The sequence below is a fragment of the Histoplasma capsulatum genome, genomic scaffold (assembly GCF_000149585.1).
Source record: "Histoplasma capsulatum NAm1 scaffold_7 genomic scaffold, whole genome shotgun sequence".
Classification (NCBI taxonomy): Eukaryota; Fungi; Ascomycota; class Eurotiomycetes; order Onygenales; family Ajellomycetaceae; genus Histoplasma; species Histoplasma mississippiense.
In genome coordinates, this window is record NW_001813976.1 from 2021195 (window position 1) to 2035153 (window position 13959).

The window sequence follows — 13959 nt, forward strand, 5'->3', positions numbered from 1 at the left end:
TTGAATCGATTTCTCAATTGTTTTTATCTTTTATTTATCCTTTTGTTGACCTTTTTCAGCCTTTATATCTACATACGTATGTGTGTTTTTCTGTTTTTGGTTTCTGATGGAGGTGGAGAGGGTTGGTTAATTGTATCTGCCTGCCAATGTAGGCGTGGGACTCGTGGTATGAGTGGGCATATTTCGTGGATCGTTTGTCTGTTTGAATAATCTATATCTATATATTTTGAAAGTGACTGATTTGTGATGGCTTGATTTGCTATTGTATGTATTAGAGTGTTGAATTGACTTCATATATTAGATGTTCAGGATAAGGAAAATTCCTGTGCTATCTCAGGTAACTAGATGTCAAATTCCTCGACTGCATAAATCTAAAATGAAGAAGAAGAGGATGATGATATCGTGCAATTCTTGGTAAATGAACTATAAGGTATTGTTCAGTTACCTGTAATCGAGCTTCGGGGGATTTGAATGACAAGGAAGGCAATGAAGCAACTATCGTTGTCTCAGAGTTAGTAGTACCTAATGGCAGCCGCAGTTTCTCTTTCCTATGGACTCATCCATCAGTGAATTGTTCTCATAGCAGATTTATATAGGATATTTTGAATTGTGCTCCACTCTTTCCTTGGCTGAACTTTCAGGATAATGAAATTCTTCTTGAGCTGCTCATAAAAGATGTCCTACCCCATCTCTTGCGCTAATCCGGACGAGGAACATCCCGTATCTATAAGTGCAAGCACATACAATCGGAGTTAACATTGGACCAATATACAGAAAGTAAATATAGCATTTATTATGTCTATCTAGTCCGTCTCAAACGACGAGGAGTTCTCAAACAATGCTTCGGTTGGGGAAGTGGGAAGGCAGTACTTCACATGAAATAGGTTCTTGACGAGACGTAATAACTGTCCCTCTTCGGAGCACATTCCCACCTGATCATTCCAACACACTACGGCATGGCCTTGTCATAAGACTATCCGAATCCTCCAGAGATGTCCGCGCATGCAAGGAAAATAACACAGCGCTAACAATGTGGGAATGTAGTACTTTTCCAGACCCTTGATACCGACCCTTCCACAAACGAAGGAGATTGACAATCCGAAACGCTGCCACCATACCATTAGTAGCTTGAATCTGACGACTGACGAAACGTGTGTCGGTATTACTCTGAAGGGGAAGTAGCACCAGCCGCGGATCCAGAGCTCATGATGAGTGTGGGTAATGCGGCTGCAGACAGGACTGCTGTAGCCGCCACCGTCGAAGGGGTTGGAATTGTGGCTGAGACCTGTGCGTTGGATGGACGACGTGACCGAGCGGGGCTTTGCGTCCTACTAGCACTTGCCCATTCTGACATGTTCGAATAAGGTGTTTCGTTCGGCAAAATAGGTTCAGGGAGCCGAAAATTCTGAGGAAGTTCAATGTCCAACTGGTCCTCCTCTGGCTCTAAACCAAGAGTAAAAGGGCTGCTATTGCTGGTTTTCTGGGACGTGGATATCATTGACAACTTCTGCTTCTGCGGTCGGATGCCTAACCCTTTTGTGGGTATTCGTGAATAGGTGATATCGAAGCCAAAATTCTCATGCGACGCTGAACTTCGAGATTTGCGGAGTTTATGAGCAGGACGCCGAATCGCCTGTGAGACTTCACCAGCCTTTGCGTCGAATGAACAGCTCCTTTGAGCGCGAATTCTTCGTTGATGAAGCGCGGACTGATCTGGGGTCCGTGCAATGACTGTGCGTACCAGAGGATCGACACGGTCGACACGGAAAATAACTCTAGCTCGCATGGTTTGGACAGCAGAGTCTAGGGCGAGTTCAACTGCACAATGATTCCTTATCCTTCCTAGTTTGGGCCAAGTCGCTCGTTCACCAGAGAGGCAAGCTTGTACCATAAATTCCGAAGTAGGATTTCTTAGGATATTTGGGAAAACGTCATAGGGAATCTGAGGAAGGATATTGATGTCCCCGTGATATCTTTGACTCATAATGGATCTGAGCTTCCTTAGGATATTAGGAAATACCCCGATTTCAGAAAGAATATGCATTCGATGCAATGCCTCCTCTCTTGCTACCCCGGTCAGATATTGCATCCAGCTGGACTCCAGCTGCTTTTCCACGACACCGCTGAAAAAGAAGGTCTCTTCGTGTGGAATGAAAGGGACAACGTGTGGGTTAACCTGAGAAACTATGAAATGGTTGACATTGAACATTTCTGATAAACGTGTCATTGGCAAATCATGGTCAACTGAGCCGTCGATCCATCGATGAGGGGCATCGTGCCACTCCGTCACATCTCCAGTGATCGGATCCTTCGCCATCAAGGATGACGACGAAAATATTAGCGGAACGGAACAAGACGTGGCCCTGCTAGAAGTCAGTTTATATGGCAACCGTAGACACACAAATATACACCTACACTGCAGACCAAATTAGAACATTCGGGGCTGTGATATAGTTTAGCAATCTTGGCAACTCGTAAATACCAGCATTAGAGACCCCAATGTTTAAAATCCTTCTTGTCCTATTGTAAGCCTCCTGGAATGTCACGTCACCCAAAAAGTCCCTCATCACTCGGGTCAAGTGCGCGATGTCATAAAATGAGCCGTGCTTAATAAACCTCATCAACCGTTGAAATACTTGCAACCTATCATCATCGTCACTGAACACGGAAAAATCGCCATATCCAACATTTGCAAGGATCTCAGGCATTTCCTCATCTGTATAGACGCACAGAACCGCACCAACAATACTACCCGCCGAGGAACCAGAGATAATGCGTGGCAACAATCGTGTCTCCCAAAGTGCTTTCGCAACACCGATATGATTCATGCCAAAGGTGGCGCCCCCTGAAAGTAGAAGTGCACTTCGACCAAAGGCTTGACGAGCCGCGAGGAGCTGTTCCAACAAATATCTCGACTCGGAGCCATCGAAATCATACTTTCGCGACACATCCAATAAAGTCGATAGCGTTTCAGCAGCAGTCGTGATATACTGATCTATCAGATTCTTCGTCCCGATCCGTGAATGCTTATATATATTCTTATTTGTCATCCCTCCAAGATCGCGACTGAGGGAGGTACGGATAATATGGATCATAGCCGCTGCGTCACAACTATGCTGGGCCTTCTCGAGCTGAGATAGCCTCCGTTGAACAAGCATCGGGTCATATTCGTCACATTCAAAAGTCGCCTTCCAGTCATTGTTACCATCTAGTTCATCAAGCTTCCCCGCAATCTCCAACCAATCGTGAAGTGTAGTAGCCTGCGCCCAAAAAAGTCAGAGGGAAAGCCCCAGAATTGGCGGAGAGGTTAGAGTAATGCTTACATCGCGAAGTCTCAGGGAAAGTACGTGTTTTCTCTCTTTGATTCTTAACTCCTCCGCCTTCGCAGGCTTAGCCCTGAGATTCAATATGGCAGCTCCAGCTCGCGACACGGAGGACCAGACGAAGGAAAACAGTGAGTTGGCGGTGAGTTTCCGCAGGTAGGAAATGTCCTGTCCCGGTCGAGGATTTGTCGTTAGGGAGATTGGTAATCGGTTTTGCCGCTGGCATGAGATTGAAACAAGCGCTTGATCTCTTAAGTGCGGCATGACAGCGCGAGTTATTATCCAAAAAGCGACCTGGGGTTCAATGCATATGTTCAAACAGGGAAACGCGAACCGCTCAGCGAACCCATCCGGCGACGAAAAGGAGAGTATTTAGTTTTGGCAAATCATGCTTAGGTAGTCGGAATAAAGATATCAGGAATTGAGGCCATCGTCTGCTGACGAGAACTTGTTGCATTTCTGTATCTGGTGGTTATGTCATGCGGCAAAATTTCCTTCCTCTAAGGGCTAGTGCGGCCAGCCTATAAGACTTCACAGATCTCGCTCGAAGTCTTGGAAGTAGTTCGAGGTACCTTCCTGCCGAAAGAGGTGTGAAGATGTTGGAAGTTGGTACATGGGAGTACTTGAGCATCAAATCGCCACATGGTTAGTCAACATCTCTGATGTCCATCCTTGCTCCTGCAGCTCCTGCACTCAAGTATGGTAGATGGGTAAAGAGAAAGAGGAACGATTTCCAGAACATGGAATACATCTGGATAGCGGACATCGGAATGGCCAGGCAACTTTCGTCGCCAAGGGTGGTTTGTGCTGGGGGAGGCTGTTGAGGCCATCTACTTGCAGTTCATTGCATATATACTAGTACTCGAATTTAAGCTCTAATATTTTAACCATTTTCAAGGATCTTCATTCCCAAACACCTTGAGATTTAGGCTATCTTTACGGAGTAGTTAAGCTGTAGTGGTTTATTCAGGTGCCACAGACAATAACCCCCTTAGAACTCAGCTGTAACTCTTGATAGGGCATGGAATGGAAATACTTAATGCCAGTTACAATATTACAACTTAAATTCTTAGTGCTAATCAAAACTTTTGAGAGGATCCCTTATCACTATAAATGGGGCGGCGTCTCATTAACGCAATCACCACGACTACTGCTACGAGCCCACTCCCTTACTGCAGTTCTCATTTGAGCCTCAGTCCCTTCCTCAAGCCAGAAGTGACCTGCCCTGTCAATCTCCACGAACTCAAACATCGAGCCTAGAATCTTCCTAAGATCTAGAGCCCATTTCCGTAACCTCTTCGCTGATGCGAACAAATCATTGTTGCCGAATACAGCCAAAGTGCGGTGCGTCGTAAGTTGCTCCTCCGGTGGGATCGACTTGACCAGCATGCCTTCGAGAGTGACGCCGAGATTGATTTGAGAACCGAAGAGAGAAAGTGTCATGAAGTTCGTGATAGGAGGGATGACCGGGGAGACCAGCAGAAACGAAACAGTTGGTGTTAGCATGTTTCGTGCAATCTCTTTAACTCCGTTGGCGACATTAGCACTAGCGTCCGTTACTTGATCTTCCAACCCATGGCCACCTAAAAATCTGGCTCTCAATCTCTTTCGAGACAGTTTAATACTCTGTCTGATGGCCGCGGCCCTCTCCATACTTGACTTCTTCCCACTGAGGCCTGTGCTGCTGCCCATGGAAACACACCAGGACGACTTTCCATCACCACCACTGGTACTAGTGCTTTTTAGAGTCGGTGTTTGTGATGACAATTCTGACCTTGCCTCAAGATTCCAAAGCGTAGATAAGTCTTCGGCCTGTTGTAAAATTTCCGCACTCGAAGAACCCGCCACAGGCGCGGCGAACAGGCGTAAAACAATCTCTATGGATGGCAGATGAGATGCGATCATAGAGCCGTAAGAGTAACCAGCCAAAACGATCCCCATCCTTTCAGATTCATCCGTAGATTCCGGATTATCAACTACAGGAGAAGGCCGTTGATTCCACGATTCAGCCAATGAATCCCGTAAGGAATCGGGATCGATTCCGATAAGGTAGTGAATTAGAAACCCATAGACGGAGACATAATCGCCCAATTCTGGGCCGAGCTGACCAGCTCGTCCTTCCAGCAGATTCGGAAGCGCCTCTGTATTTGCACATATATATATATATATATATATTTATAAAATCAACCCACGGACTCGTATCCTACAAAAGAGAAGTATATGTATACGAAGAGGGATGTAACACTTGCAGACCTACCTAAAATTAAATGTCACCACGATATATCCCACCTTCAAGAGCTCGCTTGCGATACCGCAAACAATGGGGTTATCATAATTACCCCCAATAGGGGCATATGGATGTGCCACGATGGCGCCCTTGCTTCTCCACGACGAACCGCTCTCGAGTTGTGAGAGGTGATGGGGGTGAAAGAGACGACAGTCAAGCCGGGTGCCATCGTAGACAGACGGTATTGTGAAGCTGCGTAACGGCTGCGGCTGGGATTGCGGCAAGGGACCCATGGTTTTCAGAATCTCATGCAGAATTATCTGGATGGATGTCCCAGCAGCAAGCCCTGATGCTGGAGTTTGTGTCAGTCACAAATCTGAACTCCGGACTTTGTAGTGCTTATTTGGGCTAGAAGTCATGAAAATGTTGCCAGCTGGATGGACAAAAAATATCATGTCATTCAAGAAAGGATGACAAAACAGCAAATGTTTGAGTTGGGATACAGTGGCGGTGTCATAGTTACAAGTAACAGATGAGACTAGCAAAGGTGGCGTAAAGACAATATGAGGATCAACAAAGTGCACAACTAGAGTTGTCTGATTTATCAAATTCTACAAGATTGAGAGAGTGATATATTGTGAAGTTGAACCAGATCTATATGATGAGTTTCCATCTTGGATATCCCTTTGAAAGGTTGTTCAAAAATCAGACAAAAATATTTGACAATACCCAAAAACGATTAGATCATCCAAAATCGTTGCTATCTACCATATGTATGAAAAGATAGAGAGAAAAGAGGGCTACTGAGAATTGTTATACTGCTCAAAATCTCTATTAGGAAAGTAGCCAAGCTGGGTCAGGCTCATCGTCTTCTTCGGATCTGCTTGATTGTATTAGAGAATGCGGTGATTGCGTTGCGGTTTTCTCTTTTGAAATTGAAAATGGCTCCTTTGGCTCCTGTATTTTCCCACAAGCCGCTGCTGATGTGTTTTCTGGAGAATGCAGGCTAAGTTCTACGCTTTCCTTTGATAAACCCGGGTTTTTATCTTTAGTCTTGTTAAACGCCGAGAAAGATTCCAGCAGCAACGGCTTCGCTTCCCGGAAAGCTTCAAGTTCCGCGCCAATGCAACAGATGAGCAAATTCCCAACTTTTCTGCTCCGCTAGCTGTAAGCTCGTTTCCAGTTGTGAGGTCGTGTCGTCCAGTTCATCCAGAACAGTTCGCCTCTTGGCTATATTTGATTCCTCGTCTCTAGATTCTCGAAATTGTGATCCCTGCTGCAGGCTCCGCATTTCTCGCTGTAATAATTTCTCAAAGCTGGATATATTTGATACCACTTTCTGCCAGACCCCGCCTCCTTCCTTTAAAGCCTCGATCTCAAGGTCTGCTTTCCGTCGTTTACTCCTTAGCTCATTCTGCTCCATTATCCATTGCTCTTTCGCCATTTCAAGAGTCCTGCGATCGGGATTTAGAGCGTAAAACGGTGGGGGAGTAGCAGTGGGAGGCACAAGCGGTCGTATCGGAGGGGACCGTAGATAGTTATTCACATCCGTTTGGACTAATGCCAACGAGGCCTTGTACGACGATAATTGGGCGTCTACGGAGTTTTGAATTTGGGAGACTTCGTTGAGGACATGACGATGCCGCACTTTCATTTGCAGTAACTTTGACTCCAGGTCTCGAATATCTGTTTCCAGCGTGCGAGCCTCCCTTATCAAATTTTCTGCTCTTAGTGATCCATCATTCGTTTGGATTTCCGCTATAGCATTTTCAAGGCCACTCTGCTTATTCACGAAGGTTTCCACTTCCTTCACTGCTAGTCTCCTATTCTTCAGCTCGGAGTCAATGAGTCGTCGCTCCTCTTCCTTTAGACTTAGTAATGCATGCATGGCTTTTAGAATCCCACGTCTTGCACCTCGGAGACCGATTTTCTTTTGCAATGGCTGGCGTACGGGTATGGTGATAGTATTCCGAGGGTTGCTACCGAGTTGGGTAGGCGTAGGAGTCGGAGTCAGGCTGCCATTTGACGTGGTATCGTCTCCCGTGGGTCTGGAGAGACCAGCAGCTAGTCCTGTGCTTTGAGCATCTAGAAGTGTCTGGAGATCTCGCTGGAGCTGTCTTGATTGGCGTTCTATGTGCAAGAAGGAATCATAGTGATGAACGGCGACATCTGGAGGAAGAGGTACAAGCCGTTCCTGGCCGCTGTCGTATGGCAGGAGTATCGACATCACCATTGCAACGCCGTAGAAGTAGAATATGGCACAGGAATAGAACCGGAAGAGAGGGAATCAGGGATATGAATTGTTTATTCCGGTGTCAACAAAACTTGAACTGAACGGTTAGATTGCGAGTTGGCATAACTATGCAAGAAACAAAAAGCATACTTTGTCTGCGGGCTTGTTATCTCATCCTTTGTGTTTTCTCATCACGCTGCCTTCTTATTACCCACCTGACAGCCACCTATCATTCTCAGGCTCTCTATGGCTTCGGATGTCCACGAGTCCTTGTCTGTCTAGAGCTCGTATCTACTTACGGCTAGTCTGCATCTCTGGGTAAGGCAGCCAGCAACCAGCTTATCCACGTGAGTCTTTAGCTAGTTCCAACAGGAACCACGACACATCCTAGGCCGGATTGGTCAGCTTTGGTTCAAGACGCTGGCGACAACAAAAATATCACCAACATCCACCTCTCCAACACCACATTCTACATTTGTCTCCTGCCCAGGCCTTTGTTGCTAGCCTTCACATTTCGTTCCTGGCTTGTATTCTATTCTTCCGTTAACTCTGGGTTGTCTCTCACTTTGACCTGACCCCTGCTTATATTGGGCTCCCTTCGCAAGCCTCCTTCAACACATCCCATTCTTCAACCGGGCGCCCTGTCGTTGACAAATACTTGAACGGAGCTTCTCTGGACACTATGGTCGGGCTTGTTTCCGCTGACGGCTTGGTCGGCTTTCTCTCGGAACCCGATCCTGAGCTGAAGATTTTTGCACTCAAAGCTTTGGATGCACAAGTCGACCTACTCTGGACTGAAATTGCCGATTCGATTGACCGAATGTGAGTACAACACTGCGTAACTCGCCGTATGTCCTGCTTTGAGGCATGACTTCGTGACCCTAAATGGATTTGGTTGTAGAGATATGCTAACGATGATGAATCTTACAAGAGAGGCGCTCTACGAAGATGAGTCTTTCCCAGAACGTGAGCTGGCAGCTTTGCTTGCCTCCAAGGTATATTACCACCTTCAGGAATACAACGAGAGCATGGTGTTTGCACTCGGTGCTGGCAAACTATTAAATTTGGATCACGGTGGCGAGTTTGAAGAGACGATTATATGTAAGTCGTCTTTTTCACCCTGTATTTTCTGCGTATGACGAAAGTTGTGTGCTAACAATCACTCCTATAGCGAAATGTATCGACACATTTATTTCGATATCTGCCAGCCCGAAAACCCAGAATGCCGCCCAAACTGCCAACAAGACTCCTCGCCTGAATACATCATTTCCCCTCACTACAAATGGAGCGACGAGCACTTCCGCAGGTCTTACCTCCCCTATTACTCCGTTTTCTCAGTCTGCCCTGCCATCTAAATCCCTCCTTTCAAGGAAGGACTCAATTTCATTGGAAACCGGTGGCGAAGATACCGGTGCGTATCCCAGTGAACTCACGCTTGTTGTCCAGCGCGGTGTTCAGAAACAGCTTCAAGCTGTCATTGAAAGGTTATTCGAGCAGTGTTTCCGCGAGAAAAGATACCGCCAAGTCGTTGGAATTGCCGTTGAAGCAAAGAATCTTGACGTCCTTCGTGCTGCTATCTTGCGCGCAAGTGAGGATGAGAAGAAAACTGAGGAGTCATCTCGAAGTGGCGAAGAGCTTAAGGAATATGTTTTGGACATATGTATGAGCGTTGTACAGGAAAGGGCCTTCCGAAATGAAGTACGTTGGCACGCTATGGAAAGAGGTCGAGAAAACATCTCCACTAACGCATAAAATTTCCCAGATCCTCAAATTGATTCTTGAGCTGTTAAACGAAATACCTTCTCCGGATTACTTTTCTATCGCGAAATGCGTTGTCTATCTTAATGAGCATTCAATGGCATCAGAGATACTGCGTCAACTCGTTGAGAAAGGAGATCCGCGTTCTCTTTCAGTGGCCTATCAGATTTCCTTCGACCTGTACGACAACAGCACTCAGGAATTCTTGAGAAAAGTCCGACAAGAAATCAGCCAACTTATTCCCGCTTCAAATGAGAGTGAATCTCAAGATACGGAAGACGATGGCAGCGCAGCCAAGGAAACCGATTCTCTACTTCAGAACCAGGAGGGTACAGTCAATTCATCAAACAGTCGGAGATTAGGCAGCAGAGAGGAAAAGTATAAGCTGTCTGAGGATGCGCAGGCGGCGTTGAAATCTATCGGCGATATCATCGATGGGGTCAATTCCATCCAACTGAATTTGGAATTCCTGTACCGAAATAACAAAGCTGACATTGCTGTGCTCAACAAGATAAAGGACAGTTTGGAGGCCCGCAACTCGATATTCCACAATGCCGTCACATTATGCAATGCATTCATGCATGCAGGAACGACACACGATAAGTTCTTCCGTGATAACCTTGAATGGCTCGGAAAGGCCGTTAACTGGTCGAAGTTCACGGCCACAGCCGCTCTGGGTGTGATCCATCGCGGAAACCTCACCCAGGGACAGAAACTCTTGGCACCATACCTCCCCAAAGACAATATTGCTGGAGTCGGAGGTTCTGGATCAGTCTACAGCCAAGGTGGTTCGTTGTACGCCTTTGGCTTAATATATGCTAATCACGAAGGCTGGGCCGTTGACTTGATTCGGGAACATTTTACTAAAGCAACGGAAGAAGTAGTCCAGCACGGGGGTGCCCTGGGTCTTGGCGTTGCGGGAATGGCTACCGGCGATGAGGGCATCTACAATGATCTTAAAGCTGTCTTGGAAACCGACTCTGCTCTTAATGGGGAAGCTGTGGGTCTTGCGATGGGACTGGTTATGCTTGGAACTGGCAATATGAAGGCGCTGGAGGACATGATCCGTTATGCCCACGATACTCAACATGAAAAGATTATCCGCGGGGTTGCCATGGGAATGGCTCTTATCATGTATGGGCGACAAGAGGCTGCTGATGAATTGATCAACGGTCTCTTGGGTGATCCCGATCCTACACTACGATATGGTGGTATTATGGCTATTGCCCTTGCCTATTGCGGGACAGGTAGCAATAGGGCGGTCAGACGACTCCTACATGTTGCTGTCAGTGATGTTAGCGATGACGTACGGAGAGTAGCTGTGTTGAGTCTTGGATTCATCTCTTCCGCAAAGCACCAGAGTGTTCCCCGTATAGTGGAACTTCTTTCTGAATCTTACAACCCACACGTCCGTTACGGTGCGACTATGGCACTTGGAATATCTTGCGCTGGAACTGGATTGGATGAAGCAGTGGATCTCCTGGAGCCAATGTTAAAAGATCCAACAGACTTTGTGCGACAAGGCGCACTAATTGCTTTGGCGATGGTTCTTGTTCAACAAAACGAGACAATGAACCCTAAAGTCGGCATCATCCGCAAGACAATGCAGAAGATGATCACGGACAGACACGAGGATGCTATGGCCAAATTCGGCTGTGCACTTGCCCTCGGAATCATCGATGCAGGTGGGCGCAATTGCACTATCAGTCTACAAACACAGACCGGCAACCTTAATATGCCTGGAATTATTGGAATGGCCGTTTTCATACAATACTGGTACTGGTTCCCGCTTTCGCATTTCCTTTCCTTGAGTTTCACTCCTACCGCTGTCATTGGAGTCGACCAGAGGCTGGAGGTTCCTATTTTTAAGTTCCACAGCAATACTCGACCAAGCCTTTTTGATTACCCCCCTGAACAGCAGGTTAAGGCAGACGAAGCGCCCGAGAAAGTCAAAACCGCCGTTCTTTCAACCACCGCTCAAGCCATACGACGTGCGCAGCGGAGGGAAAAGCAGCAACGTCGGGAAAGCATGGATATCGACCAAACCCCTGCGACTCCCAAGGTATCGACACAACATCTCGATAAGATGGATGTCGATGAGACCGAAGTCAAGACCGAAGAGGAAGGGAACGATCGTGTGAAGGAGGAAACCCCAACGGAAGCGCCAAAGCGGAAAGCGGAGAAGGAGAAAGTGGGCTACGAGCTGGAGAATATGTCTCGAGTCCTCCCAGCACAACTGAAATTCTTAACCTTCCCTGACCCACGATATGAGCCCGTCAAGCGCGTAAGTTTTTCAAATATGGCCCATAGCTTATTTTATTTGTTTGGTTTTGTTTCAATTAGTAGATCTACTGACGCTCTGTGCCAATAACCTAGCCTACCGGTGGAGTCGTTGTCGTCCTGGATAAGACGCCGTCGGAACCACGTGAGATCATCGAGCTCCGGGCCAGCAGGGAGACGAAGCTGGCAGCAGCCGGAGAAACGATTCAAGATCGAATCAATGCTGCTATGAGCGCCTTGGAGCAGCCTGCTGTTGCCGGTACATTTGGTGGAGCAGCAGCGGCGGCTGGGGTTCTTACCGCAGTTGATGAGGATGAAGAGGGAGCTGAAGAAGCTCCGGTGCCAAACGAGTTCGATTATTATTCTGATGCTGCGGAGGATTAATGTGATTGCGTACGGTGAGAGTGGACCTCACCTCGCTCCTATGTAATAATAATTGTCTGTCTTGTTGTCGGATTGGCTAGAACGGTCCAATGGGAAATAGCAAAAAGAGGTTGGGAGTCTCTTATCTCCCCCACATCCCCCCTGGATATTCTGATACAAACCTTACCTTAGTTTCCCCGCCTCTTTTTTTGCTCCTTTCTCTTGTCCCATTTCGTCCGTTTCCATTGGGGTTGGAAGGTTTTGATAGCCAATCAATTACCCCCCTTTGGACGTTTCCATATCCCATGTATTTCTATCTCGAGTTATTTTTCAATACCTATCTATTTCTGCCCTCGTATCACATGTGGAATGCATTGAAATATATATTACATATATATTTCTGCTGTGATATAGTATCCACATACAGAATATAGAGTAGAGTTTGTTATTTTTCAAGTTCATGAATTCGATTAGAACCTCTCACGCCTCCCCCACCAAAATAGGGGCGGAAATTCGTGAACGAAATCCGACGTATTCAACGAGCCCTTTCTCATATCCGCTTCATACCCGGATCTAAATTTTCCTTGGCTGTCGATGCTCCATCCCCAACTCCATATTCTCGTCTTGTCTAATATTACACATGGGCACCTTTTCCTGGGCCAGCACCTCGGCCTCCTTGAAACAATCCTTGAATGCTGTAAACGATGTCATGGGAGCTATGCGCGCCACGCTTGGGCAGGCCAGAAGAGTTTTTGGAGTGGCGCTTAGTCCTAGTAATTGTTGCTAGCTATAACTAACGCAGTAACTAGACGATTTAAGATTTCGCATCCAACGAACATTACTGAACATTGCTGCGTCCCCTACAACAACAACAGCGAGACAGTCAGAGGGCCTGGTGGGCACCTGGACGAGGCATGTGACACAGGACGGGGTACATGGCTGTTGCGGGGAAATGCACTGACTGGGAGGTACCTGCCCGGACGCAGCTCCGATTAACATGTGAAACCCGGCGTTATGGGCCCCGTCAGCAAGGAAAGGGAGAGAAACAGCCCTGGAGAGGATCAACGATTCGAAAACGGCACAGGCGAAGGAGAAAATGGCATGCGGCAGCCGACCAGTGCTATTATGGTTCCGAGCTAGAAAGGGACAACCGGGCTTTGTCTTTACGGATTGCATTATATAAGATTTCGCCTGCATTTTTTGTCTTCAGGACGAGTCACCTCGTGCCTATCATTTTCTAGGGGATTCATTTGTCTTTGCCTATCGTTATACTTCATAATTTTCATGTACTATACTGCCATTTCAAAAATTCGACATAGAGTATTGAGAATATGTCTGGAGGTTTCTCGGCGGACGCTGTGTCGGCTCACAACACGCCGGACAACCTCTGGATCATCATTGATGAGGATGTCTACGATCTTACCAAGTTCCAAGATGAACACCCCGGTGGGAAGAAGAGTATGTCATGATTTGTACTTGTCTTCATCTTGCCCCACCCGTGCCTTAGTTTAAATATGTATTGGTAGTTTAGATTGTGCTGACGGTAATCATCTATTAAATAGTCTTGCAGCGAGTCGCTGGGAAGAATGCCTCAAAACAGTTCTGGAAATATCACAATGCTGGTGTTTTGAAACAGTACGGTCCTCAACTTAAAGTTGGTTCCTTGAACTCGAAGAAAGCTGCACTTGCACCACCGCCACCTCCCCCATCACCCCCTGCCACACCTCCAGCAGGCGTTTCTTCCAATTCTGAAAAGGCCGTCGCACCCCGAGGCA

General features: G+C 46.9%; 5 protein-coding genes across 5 annotated transcripts in view; 2 read left to right on the forward strand and 3 right to left on the reverse strand.

The window, feature by feature from the left end:
* Window positions 1-512: 512 nt before the first annotated feature.
* HCAG_06225 (conserved hypothetical protein) lies at window positions 513-3587 on the reverse strand (the record flags this gene model as incomplete). The annotated part of the gene is made up of 5 exons (XM_001538570.1): window positions 513-548; window positions 685-724; window positions 1167-2363; window positions 2416-3260; window positions 3324-3587. The coding sequence occupies 5 exons, from the start codon at window positions 3585-3587 to the stop codon at window positions 513-515; spliced, it is 2382 nt and encodes a 793-aa protein (XP_001538620.1).
* Window positions 3588-4430: 843 nt separating this feature from the next.
* Window positions 4431-5843, reverse strand: HCAG_06226 (predicted protein; the record flags this gene model as incomplete). Its single annotated transcript, XM_001538571.1, has 2 exons — window positions 4431-5464; window positions 5663-5843. 2 exons carry the CDS (start codon window positions 5841-5843, stop codon window positions 4431-4433), a joined length of 1215 nt encoding a protein of 404 aa, XP_001538621.1.
* Window positions 5844-6658: 815 nt separating this feature from the next.
* Window positions 6659-7783, reverse strand: HCAG_06227 (predicted protein; the record flags this gene model as incomplete). Its single annotated transcript, XM_001538572.1, has 1 exon — window positions 6659-7783. One exon carries the CDS (start codon window positions 7781-7783, stop codon window positions 6659-6661), a length of 1125 nt encoding a protein of 374 aa, XP_001538622.1.
* Window positions 7784-8465: 682 nt separating this feature from the next.
* Window positions 8466-12205, forward strand: HCAG_06228 (hypothetical protein; the record flags this gene model as incomplete). Its single annotated transcript, XM_001538573.1, has 5 exons — window positions 8466-8605; window positions 8715-8884; window positions 8955-9481; window positions 9546-11825; window positions 11918-12205. The coding sequence occupies 5 exons, from the start codon at window positions 8466-8468 to the stop codon at window positions 12203-12205; spliced, it is 3405 nt and encodes a 1134-aa protein (XP_001538623.1).
* Window positions 12206-13515: 1310 nt separating this feature from the next.
* HCAG_06229 (hypothetical protein) overlaps window positions 13516-13959 on the forward strand; it is a gene marked incomplete at both ends in the record, with an annotated part of 1998 nt that continues 1554 nt past the window's right edge. Inside the window, 2 exons of the mRNA XM_001538574.1 lie at window positions 13516-13642; window positions 13747-13838. Of these exons, the coding sequence (XP_001538624.1) occupies window positions 13516-13642; window positions 13747-13838 (219 nt within the window). The remainder of the gene's footprint in view (window positions 13643-13746; window positions 13839-13959) is intronic.